The sequence below is a fragment of the Aegilops tauschii genome, chromosome 1 (assembly GCF_002575655.3).
Source record: "Aegilops tauschii subsp. strangulata cultivar AL8/78 chromosome 1, Aet v6.0, whole genome shotgun sequence".
NCBI classification, from domain to species: domain Eukaryota; kingdom Viridiplantae; phylum Streptophyta; class Magnoliopsida; order Poales; family Poaceae; genus Aegilops; species Aegilops tauschii.
In genome coordinates this window covers 501,564,371-501,576,862 of record NC_053035.3, presented here as the reverse complement: position 1 = coordinate 501,576,862, position 12,492 = coordinate 501,564,371, and the positions used below count along the sequence as shown (strand labels likewise).

Sequence of the window (12,492 nt, the reverse complement as noted above, 5' to 3'; positions counted from 1 at the left end):
TTAATGAAAGAGTAAATCATGATTCCACTAGAATCGATAAACTTGAGGGTATCATTACCAACTTGGGGACCGCTTTCTCTTCCGTAAAAAAATACTCCAAGTCCTCCAACTAAAATTGCCAAGCTTATGTATGTTCCTAAAAATAAAGGTGAATCCTCTAGAAAGGAAACTGCGGATCTCAAATCTATAAGTATTCATCCCAATCTTTTTGCTATCATTAAGGAACCATTTGCTACAAATGATTTATTCGATTTTGTGCCTAGAAGTTTGATAATTAATAAAGAGAAAGAAACTCCTAAGGGTAATAGGTATCTTATTGAAGGATTGCCTACCAAAGATGGCAATACCTAGATCTATCCTTGCTATTATGCCTAGCTAGGGGCGTTAAATGATAGCGCTTGTTGGGAGGCAACCCAATTTTATTTTTAGTTTTTGTTTTGTTTTTGCTTCTGTTTAGGAATAAATAATTGATCTAGCCTCTGGTTAGATTTGTTTTTATGTTTTAATTAGTGTTTGTGCCAAGTTTAACCCATCGGATCTTCTTGGATGATAGTTATTTGATCTTGCTGAAAATTCCAGAAACTTTCTGTTCATGAAAACAATTGTTAAAAATCACCAGAATGTGATAAAATACTGATTCCAATTGCTTCTGATCAATAAACAAATTGTCTAGGTCTTCCTATTTTGGTAGAATTTTTTGATTTGCATAAGTTTGCGTTAGTTACAGATTACTACAGACTGTTCTGTTTTTGACAGATTCTGTTTTTCGTGTGTTGTTTGCTTATTTTGATGAATCTATGGCTAGTAAAATAGTTTATAAACCATAGAGAAGTTTGAATACAGTAGGTTTAACACCAATATAAATAAAGAATGAGTTCATTACAGTACCTTGAAGTGGTGTTTTGTTTTCTTTCACTAACGGAGCTCACAAGATTTTCTGCTAAGTTTTGTGTTGTGAAGTTTTCAAGTTTTGGGTAAAAGATTTGATGGATTATGGAACAAGGAGTGGAAAGAGCCCAAGATTGGGGATGCCCATGGCACCCCAAGACAATATAAGGACACCAAAAAGCCAAAGCTTGGGGATGCCCCGGAAGGCATCCCCTCTTTCGTCTACTTCCATCGGTAACTTTACTTGGAGCTATATTTTTATTCACCACATGATATGTGTTTTGCTTGGAGCGTCTTGTATTATTTGAGTCTTTGTTTTTAGTTTACCACAATCATCCTTGCTGTACACACCTTTTGAGAGAGTCACACATAAATTGGAAATTATTAGAATACTCTATGTGCTTCACTTATATTTTTTGAGCTATATAGTTTTGCTCTAGTGCTTCACTTTTATCTTTTAGAGCACGGCGGTGGATTTGTTTTATAGAAACTATTGATCTCTCACGCTTCACTTATATTATTTTGAGAGTCTTAAAATAGCATGGCAATTTGCTTTAATTATAATATCATGAGAAATTTGATGCTTGATAATTGTTTTGAGATCTAAAGGTGGTAATATCATAGTTGTGCTAGTTGAGTAATTGTGGAATTGAAAAATACTTGTGTTGGAGTTTGTGATTCCCGTAGCATGCACGCATGGTGAACCGTTATGTAACGAAGTCGGAGCATGAGGTATTTATTGATTGTCATCCTTTGTGTGGCAGTCGGGATCGCGCGATGGTTAACTCCTACCAACCCTTCCCCTAGGAGCATGCGTAGTAGTACTTTGCTTCAAGGGCTAATAAATTTTTGCAATAAGTATATGAGTTCTTTATGACTAATGTGAGTCCATGGATTATACGCACACTTACCTTTCCGTAATTTTCTAGCCTCTTCGGTACCGTGCATTGCCCTTTCTCACCTTGAGAGTTGGTGCAAACTTCGCCGGTGCATCCAAATCCCGTGATATGATACGCTCTATCACACATAAACCTCCTTGTATCTTCCTCAAAACAGCCACCATACCTACCTATTATGGCATTTCCATAGCCATTCCGAGATATATTGCCATGCAACTTTCCATCATTTCGTTTGTCATGACACGTTCCATCATTGTCATATTGCTTTGCATGATCATGTAGTTGACATTGTATTTGTGGCAAAGCCACCATTCATAATTCTTTCATACATGTCGCTCTTGATTCATTGCATATCCCGGTACACCGCTGGAGGCATCCACATAGAGTCATATCTTTGTTCTAAGTATTGAGTTGTAATTCATGAGTTGTAAGTAAATAAAAGTGTGATGATCATCATTATTAGAGCATTGTCCCAAGTGAGGAAAGGATGATGGAGACTATGATTCCCCCACAAGTCGGGATGAGACTCCGGACTAAAAAAAAAGAGGCCATAAAAAAAGATAAAAGGCCCAAATAAAAAAATGAGAGAAAAAGAGAGAAGGGACAATGTTACTATCCTTTTACCACACGTGTGCTTCAAAGTGGCACCGTGATCTTCATGATAGAGAGTCTCTCATTTTGTCGCTTTCATATACTAGTGGGAAATTTCATAACAGAACTTGTCTTGTATATTCCAATGATGGGCTTCCTCAAATGCCCGAGGTCTTCGTGAGCAAGCAAGTTGGATGCACACCCACTTAGTTTCTTTTGTTGAGCTTTCATACACTTATAGCTCTAGTGCATCCGTTGCATGGCAATCCCTACTCCTTGCATTGACATCAACTGATGGGCATCTCCATAGCTCGTTGATTAGCCTCGTTGATGTGAGACTTTCTCCTTTTTTTGTCTTCCCACATAACCCCTACCATTATACCTTATTCCACCATAGTGCTATATCCATGGCTTGCGCTCATGTATTGCGTAAGAGTTGAAAAGGCTGAAGCGCGTTAAAAAGTATGAACCAATTGCTTGGCTAAAACCGGGGTTGTACATGATATGAATATTTTGTGTGGGGAAGATGGAGCATAGCCAGACTATATGATTTTGTAGGGATAACTTGCTTTGGCTATGTTATTTTGATAAGACATAATTGCTTGGTTAGCATGCTTGAAGTATTATTGTTTTTATGTCAACATTAAACTTTTATCTTGAATCATATTAAATCTGAACATTCGTGCCACAATAAGAACAATTACATTGAAATTATGCTAAGTAGCATTCCACCTCAAAAATTCTGTTTTTATCATTTACCTACTCGAGGACGAGCAGGAATTAAGCTTGGGGATGCTTGATACGTCTCCAACGTATCTATAATTTTTGATTGTTCCATGCTATAGTATATTCTGTTTTTGATGTTTATTGGGCTTTATTATACACTTTTATATTATTTTGGGACTAACCTATTAACCGGAGGCCCAGCCCAGAATTGCTGTTTTTTTGCCTATTTCAGAGTTTCGCAGAAAAAGAATATCAAACGGAGTCCAAACGGAATGAAACCTTCGGGAACGTGATTTTCGGAACGAACGTGATCCAGAGGACTTGGACCCTACGTCAAGAAAGCTACCAGGAAGGCACGAGGTAGGGGGCGCGCCTACCCCCTAGGCGCGCCCTCCACCCTCGTGGGGCCCACGTTGCTCCACCGACGTACTTCTTCCTCCTATGTATACCTATGTACCCCCAAACTACCAACGGAGCCAAAAACCTAATTCCACCGCCGCAGCCTTCTGTACTCGTAAGATCCCATCTTGGGGCCTTTTCCGGAGCTCCGCCGGAGGGGGCATTGATCATGGAGGGCTTCTACACCAACACCATAGCCTCTCCGATGATGTGTGAGTAGTTTACCTCAGACCTTCGGGTCCATAGTTATTAGCTAGATGGCTTCTTCTCTCTTTTTGGATCTCAATACAATGTTCTCCCCCTCTCTCGTGGAGATCTATTTGATGTAACCTTCTTTTGCGGTGTGTTTGTTGAGACTGATGAATTGTGGGTTTATGATCAAGTTTATCTATGAACAATATTTGAATCTTCTCTGAATTCTTTTATGTATGATTGGTTATCTTTGCAAGTCTCTTCGAATTATCAGTTTGGTTTTGCCTACTAGATTGATCTTTCTTGCAATGGGAGAAGTGCTTAGCTTTGGGTTCAATCTTGCGGTGTCCTTTCCAAGTGACAGCAGGGGCAGCAAGGCACGTATCGTATTGTTGCCATCGAGGATAACAAGATGGGGTTTACATCATATTGCATGAGTTTATCCCTCTACATCATGTCATCTTACTTAAAGTGTTCCTCTGTTCTTTGAACTTAATACTCTAGATGCATGCTGGATAGCGGTCGATGTGTGGAGTAATAGTAGTAGATGCAGGCAGGAGTCGGTCTACTTGTCACAGACGTGATGCCTATATACTTGATCATACCTAGATATTCTCATAACTATGCTCAATTCTGCCAATTGCTCAACAGTAATTTGTTCACCCACCGTAATACTTATGCTCTCGAGAGAAGCCTCTAGTGAAACCTATGGCCCCCGGGTCTATTTTCCATCATATTAATCTTCCAATACTTAGCTATTTTTATTGCTTTTTATTGTACTTTGCATCTTTATCATAAAAATACCAAAAATATTATCTTACCATATCTATCAAATCTCACTTTCGTAAGTGACCGTGAAGGGATTGACAACCCCTTTATTGCGTTGGTTGCGAGGATTTTATTTGTTTGTGTAGGTGCGAGGGACTCGTGCGTGGCCTCCTACTGGATTGATACCTTGGTTCTCAAAAACTGAGGGAAATACTTACGCTGCTTTACTGCATCACCCTTTCCTCTTCAAGGGAAAACCAACGCAGTGCTCAAGAGGTAGCAAAACAAAAGTTCTCGGAATGACCTAAAACTTCACGGAGATTATTTTTGGAAATAATAAAAAAATATTGGCAAAAGAATCAAGGCCAGGGGCCCACACCCTGTCCACGAGGGTGGGAGGCGCGCCCCCTGCCTCGTGGGCCCCCTGGAGCTCCACCGACCTCAACTCCAACTCTATATATTCGTGTTTGGGGAGAAAAAAATCAGAGAGAAAGATTCATCGCGTTTTACGATACGGAGCCGCCACCAAGCCCTAAACTCTCTCGGGAGGGCTGATCTGGAGTCCGTTCGGGGCTCCCGAGAGGGGAATCCGTCGCCATCATCATCATCAACCATCCTCCATCACCAATTTCATGATGCTCACCACCGTGCGTGAGTAATTCCATCGTAGGCTTGCTGGACGGTGATGGGTTGGATGAGATTTTTCATTTAATCGAGTTAGTCTTGTTAGGGTTTGATCCCTAGTATCTACTATGTTCTGAGATTGATGTTGCTATGACTTTGCTATGCTTAATGCTTGTCACTAGGGCCCGAGTGCCATGATTCCAGATCTGAACCTATTATGTTTTCATGAATATATGTGAGTTCTTCATCCTATCTTGCAAGTATATAGTCACCTACTATGTGTTATGATCCGGCAACCCCGAAGTGACAATAATCGGGACCACTCCTGGTGATGACTGTAGTTTGAGGAGTTCATGTATTCACTATGTGTTAATGCTTTGGTCCGGTACTCTATTAAAAGGAGGCCTTAATATCCCTTAGTTTCCAATAGGACCCCGCTGCCACGGGAGGGTAGGACAAAAGATGTCATGCAAGTTCTTTTCATAAGCACGTATGACTATATTCGGAATACATGCCTACATTACATTGATGAATTGGAGCTAGTTCTGAGTCACCCTATGTTATGATTGTTACATGATGAACCGCATCCGGCATAATTCTCCATCACCGATCCAATGCCTACGAGCTTTTCACATATTGTTCTCCGCTTATTTACTTTTCCGTTGCTACTGTTACAATCACTACAAAACCCAAAAATATTACTTTTGCTACCGTTACCGTTACTTCCATACTACTTTGCCACTAAATACTTTGTTGCAAATATTAAGTTATCCATGTGTGGTTGAATTGACAACTCAACTACTAATACTTGAGAATATTCTTTGGCTCCCCTTGTGTCGAATCAATAAATTTGGGTTGAATACTCTACCCTCGAAAACTGTTGCGATCCCCTATACTTGTGGGTTATCACTATCTAAGTGGGAGTTCTTAAGTAATATGATTAATTGAACTTTAATTTATCATGAACTTAGTACCTGATAGTATTTTGCATGTCTATGTTGTTGTAGATAAATGGCTCGTGCTAATGTTCCGTTGAATTTTAATGCGTTCCTAGAGAAAGCTAAGTTGAAAGATGATGGTAGCAACTGCACGGACTGGGTCCGTAACTTGAGGATTATCCTCATTGCTGCACAGAAGAATTACGTCCTGGAAGTACCACTAGGTGCAAGACCCGCTGCAGAAGCAACGCCGGACGTTATGAACGCCTAGCAGAGCAAAGCTGATGACTACTCGATAGTTCAGTGTGCCATGCATTACGGCTTAGGGATACTTACGGGATACGTATCGGGTTGTATCGGGGCAGTATTCGGCTGGATACGTGTGCTTTCTGAAGTATCCGCGCAACTTTGGCCCTAGCCGAGGAGGGAGATCCTCTCTTGGTCCAGAGGCGGAGGAGGCGCACGGCGAAGTGGTCGAGCGGGATGGTGAGGTTGCTCGCGGCGTTGTTGGGTGGGCCCCTTCACTCCCCGCTTCCAATCCTAATCATCCACATCAGCAGCCCCATAAAATCTCTGCGAAAGCTTTCGTATGTCTAACATTTTTTTTTGCGAAAACTTGTATTACTCAAACTCTTACAATCACGATGTATGATGTCAACGACTTCCTCTGGACCAGATCCAAGCCACACAGTTGTTCGAACTTGTGATCTCCCAAACTTGGCCATAAAATGACTACCTAGGTTTGGACCACGTCGTATATGAGTAATACAAGAACTACGTTCCTCTAGATTATCCTTGATCTCCTTCACTAAAAAGGCATGTCTAGCATTACTCGTGATTAGTGATACAAGAACTTCGTATGTCTAGCATTACTTGTGATTAGTGACAGAGCCCAAAAACCGAACCCTCTCGGTAACTAAAAAAATAAAACAACTACCCGGGAAAAAAATAGAGCAATTTGTGGCACATGCATTACTATATTAGGTAAAATTTGAGGATTTTTGCTAAATGAGACCCTGGACGGCGGAACTCTGGAAAGATTGAAGGACCGTATGCGTGGATACTAGCAGGGGGATTAAGCTTGTAATCCTCGCACGGGAACAAACGTCGAGATCAGATTCTTCACCATGTTCTTCCGCTTCAGACGTTGGTAAGATTCAAAAGATCAAGTTTTTTTATCTGAATCTACTTAGCTAGATCTTGGTTGTTGGTGTAGATGCGATTTTTTTTGGTTTTCCATGCACGACCCCTACGAAAATTTAAGCAAAAATTTTCAACCAAAGCAAAATTCCTTAATGTGTCCATTGTTGCATTCATAAAATGTGTTTGATATTTCATACCAAGTGATAAATGTATGGTAAACAAGTGTTTGATTGCTTGATTAATGATCGTGGCGAATGTACAAATCTGAGCAATTTTTTTATTCAAACCGCCTTTTATCTAGCTTTATGGCAGATGAAATGTCATGAATCAAAATTACGACAACAGATGAACATATACATGATAACATAGGTGGCAACAAATTTGAGTTATAATTCAAATAACGGCATCTGTATTAGAAATGAGAAGAAATGGGCAAAATATGACAACAATTTTAAAATCAGATAATGGTGTCACAACAAAAATATTGAAGTTTAAAAAGAGCTATTTACTTCTTTGTAACAACTTAGCTTTTTAAGTGAATCAATAGTGTTTGAACAACTAGTATGATGGTCGGCGCAATCTGCAGGGCTACACTCACAATAGAAAATAAAATATGTAGTTTACTCGCATTCCAATTGATTTGTGCCTCTTGGAAAGCGGAACAAACACGTTTTATTTTTTTCCTTCCACGAGAGGCACAGATTTACTTTACGTGGAGGCACGGATTTGCTTCCGTGTTGAAAAGGCAAAAACATGTTTTCTTTTCTTTCTTTCACGTGAGAGACACAGATTTACTTCTCGCGGAGACACGGATTTCCTTCCGCGAGAGGCACAGTTTTTTTTTGACTGAACACTGTGCGGCAAAAGCCCCACAGCCATTTATTAAAACAAGGCTCCAAGTCTTGCAGGAAACAAAACATAAAGTAAAAGCTAGCTAGGTGTTTAGAAGTCCTACCTACCATAATACAACAAGATATTTACAAATATGCAAGAATCAGCCATGTCACTTTGATCATGGCAGAGCATTGATCCATTGAAGGAGCAGAGGCTTGATCGAATCCTTCATCCTATGGGAGTGCAAGGTGATGTCATGGATGAACTTGGCCTTCCATCCACCAAAAGTTGGCACGTGCCTCTTGGAAAGGGGAACAAACGTGTTTTTTCCTTCGGCGAGAGGCATGGTCGTGCCTCATTTTCTTTCTTTTTTCTTCCGCGAGAGGCTTAGATTTACTCCTCGTGGAGGCATGGATTTGCTTTCGCGAGAGACATGGTCATGCCTCTCGGAAAGAGGAAAAAACGTGTTTTTTTTCGCGAGAGGCACAGATTTACTCCTCGTGGAGGCACGGATTTGCTTCCACGAAAGCCACGGTTGTGCCTCACGGAAAGAGAAAAAACTCATTTTCTTTTTTTCCATGAGAGGCACATATTTTATTCACGCTGCAGCACGAATTTGCTTCCACGAGAGGCACGGCTGTGCGTCTCGGAAAAGGAAAAAAATCTGTTTTTTTTTCTTTCCACGAGAGTCACAGATTTACTCCCATGAAGGCATGGATTTGTTTCCACGAGAGGCACGGGCGTGCCTCTCGAAAAAAGAAAAAGAAACTCGTTTCCTTTTTTCTTTCTTCCGCGACAGGCACAGATTTACTTCGCGTGGAGGCATGAATTTACTTCCACGAGCCTCTCGAAAAGGGGAAAACGTGTTTTATTTTTTTTTCTTCCGTGAGAGGCACAGATTTAATTCGCGTGGAGGCACGAATTTACTTCCACGAGAGGCACGGTCATGCTTCTCGGAAAAGAAAAAAAACATGTTTTCTTTTTCTTTCCGTGAGAGTCACATATTTACTCATTGTGAAGGCATGAATTTGTTACCAAAGTCGTGCCTCCGCAAGAGGTATAGAATTACTTCGCATGGAGGCAAGAATTTCCTTCCACGAGCCTCTCGGGAAGGGGAAAACGTGTTTTTTTCTTCTACGAGAGGCATATATTTACTTCTCGTGAATTTGCTTCCGCGAGAGGCACTGCGAGAGGTACAGCTTTACTTTGCATTGAGGTATGGATTTGCTTTCTCAAGAGGCGCGGTTGTGTCTCGCGGAAAGGGAAAAACATGCGCCTCTCCGGAACATGGAAAAAAGTGCTCCCATTTTGCCTTTTTTGTTCAGTTTTTTTTATGGAAAAATGTTCATCGAAATATATCAACATGGAAGATCTTGACATGAGAAATCCAACCTCCATGACGGCGCCAGGGAAGGCCGGTACGCAGAATCTGGTGGACCAGTGCATCCTGATGCCGACGTAGGCGGCCTGTCCAAATGCGCGCGGTTCGGGTCGCTCCGTTGGCGGCGGCCACGGACTAGCAGGTTCGCCGGCTTGAGGCCGCGGAGCGCGTGCAAAGCCTCGCGCCACGGCGGCGATGGCACGATCACCTATGGAGCGGCTGGGCGTGCGGAGGAGGCCGGCGATGGCCACGAGCTCCAGCGCCAGCACGGCTGGGCGGGCAACGGGATGACCGCATGAAGGCGCACGATGTGAGGCACGTCCGCGGCGAGCATGAGGATCCCGGCCTCGCGGGCCGCGGAGGCTCCCCGTCGCCGGAGGAGAAGAGCTCGATCGCGAACGGCAGCGCGGTGTGGCAGTGGCGCGCCTTGTAGACGGTGCTGCCGTCGCCCTGGGCCCTGGCCGAGGAGGGAGATCCTCTCCTGGTCCACAGGTGGAGGAAGCGCACAGCGAAGTGGTCGAGCGGGACGGTGAGGTTGCTCGCGGCGCTGTTGGGTGGGCCCTTTCATTCCCGCTTCCAATCCTAATCATCCACATCAGCAGCCCCGTAAAATCTCTGCGTAGCCTTTCGTATGTCTAGCATTTTTTTGTGAAAACTTGTATTACTCAAACTTAAATGTTACAATCATGACGTATGATGTCAATGACTTCTTCTGGACCAGATCCAAGCCACACAGCTGTTCGAACTTGTGATCTCCCAAAATTGGCCATAAAATGGCTATCTAGGTTTTGGAGCTCCTTTACGGTGATTGGGGCGGTACTCGGAGTACTTTCGAGTACTTACCCCTCCGATTTTTATTAGCCGTTCGATCTCGTGGGGGATTAAAAATGAATTAACTTAATTAGTTTAATCAAAGAAGGGCATAATGGTCCAGGGTAAAAAAAATCAACCGATCACGTCCACGACCAGAACCACGTCTAGATCTAGTAGCTCGGTCAAGTCCTCCTTCTCGTCCTCTTCCTTCTGTCCGACGAGCCCGGCGAGAGGAACCAATTCACCGCCGTCGGCGTCGTTCTCGTCCTCCTCCTGGTCCCCTTCACTATAAAAGACGTGGTCGGCGGCAGGAAGAAGAATAAGGCGTGACATCTGCGGCGGCAGTGTCGGCGGCGACGGCGGCGGCGGTATAGGAGAAAGCCCCCCGATCATCCCATCGCTTCCAGACTTGCATCTTAAGCTATGAATCGCCCGAATCTCAACTTACTTTGATTTGTAGCCTGCACTTCCTACTTAGATTTGCTTAGTCATCATTGATTTAGGTTTCCCTAGTGCATGCAATTCAATTTAGAATTTTTCATCATCCATGGTCACTTCACTAGTTTACGGGGTACCCAGTTTATGGACGTTTATGATCGCTTGCCATAACATGTACAAGGAGCAAAGTTTAAAATTCCACGCAAGATTTCGTACTGGATTTTGCATGCATTTATGTTTGTCCTTTCATATTTTTATTCGTCCAAATTGTGATGCAGGAAGACATGGCGGATGTAAGTCACGAGTCAATGATGGAGTACTATCATATTGCCAACAAGATGTTTAATAGTGAGGATGAAGGTTATACATTCTATAACAAATATGGTCTTGAGAAAGGTTTTAGTGTCCGGAGAAGCTATGTCGAGTGGGATGGATCCAACTACCATATAATTATAAGGAAATTTGTGTGTATTCGTGAAGGGGTTCGTGAAGAGAAGCACATGAAGAGGAAGATGGAAGATAGAAAGAGGAGGCCACGGAGTATAACTCGTGTAGGATGTAAAGCTAAATTGGTGATTGCAAGACAGGAGGAAACAGGTCAGTGGTTTGTCAAGGATTTCATCGATGAACACAACCATCCTCTAGCCTCACGGGATCTGTCGTGTCTTTTGCGTTCACACAGAAGAATTAGCGATGAGCAGAAAGCGGACATTGCAGACATGGAAAAATCTGCGATCAGAAAACACCATATTATGGATATTATGTGCATGCAATACGGTGGATATGATGAGGTTGGATGCATTATGAGGGACATTTACAATTTCTGCCATGCTAACAAGCAGGAAACAATTTCTTCCGGGGATGCTCAAATAGTGATCAATCACATGGTGGCGAGGCAAGAGCAAGATTCAGATTTTTTCTTCAGGTACTTGGTTGATGAAGCTGGCCATCTGAAGGGACTGTTCTGGTGTGATAGTCAATACCAACTTGACTACGAGGCTTTCGGAGACCTTATTGTTTTTGGTAGCACATACAGAACCAATAAGTACAATCTGCCATTTGTGTCGTTTGTCGGGTTGAATCACCACCGCAGCACTGTTATTTTTGCATGTGGTATCATTTCACATGAAACAAGCCAAGCATACGAGTGGATGTTACGGACCTTTTCTGATGCTATGGGACAGAAGCATCCTATATCTGTGATCACGGATGGGGACCTTGCAATGCAGAGAGCAATCAGGGTGGTGTGGCCAGACTCAAACCATAGGCGCTGTATATGACACATTCAGCAGAACATTGTACGCCATCTGCATGATGACGCGGTAAAGGAGGAATTCTGATCTTTCATATATGATACATCTTCCATTGAAGAGCATGAGAGAAAATGGTTACACTTCTTACAACAGAATAAAGTAACAAGTGAGGACTCCTGGCTGCATCAGATGTATAAGATGAGAAAACTGTGGTGTGCTCCATATCTTGAGGGTCATTGTTTCCTAGGACTGAGCAGCAATCAGCGGAGTGAGAGTTCAAACTCGGTGCTACATACGCATCTTGAGGCTAAGATGACGCTGTTTCAAATGCTAGAGCACTATGAGCGTTGCCTTGCGTCGCGACGCTTGAACGAGGCTCTCCAAGACGTCGTGGCCTTACAGTCTATTCCGTTCACAGGGGAAAATGCTTCAGTTCTTGAGAAACACGCCGCAAAAGTTTTCACTCCTGCTATGTTTAAGTTGGTCTTATGGAGCATAGATATTGTCATAAAATGTGAGATCAGAGAGGTACTTGATGCAGCAGAGGTTACCACATACGTTGTGTCTAAGAAGTAAAGAATGGATAAAAATATCGAAGTGCGCAC

The 12,492-nt window shown here is 42.7% G+C and overlaps 1 protein-coding gene across 1 annotated transcript; it reads left to right on the top strand.

The window, feature by feature from the left end:
- Positions 1-10,918: 10,918 nt before the first annotated feature.
- On the top strand, positions 10,919-11,914 carry LOC109766453 (protein FAR1-RELATED SEQUENCE 5-like). The gene has a single exon (XM_020325216.3). The coding sequence runs from the start codon at positions 10,919-10,921 to the stop codon at positions 11,912-11,914; it is 996 nt and encodes a 331-aa protein (XP_020180805.3).
- Positions 11,915-12,492: the final 578 nt, after the last annotated feature.

Bases quoted from the DNA above. Each gene is read 5' to 3' on its own strand.
- LOC109766453 (XM_020325216.3), top strand. From the start codon at position 10,919: ATGGCGGATGTAAGTCACGAGTCAATGATGGAGTACTATCATATTGCC.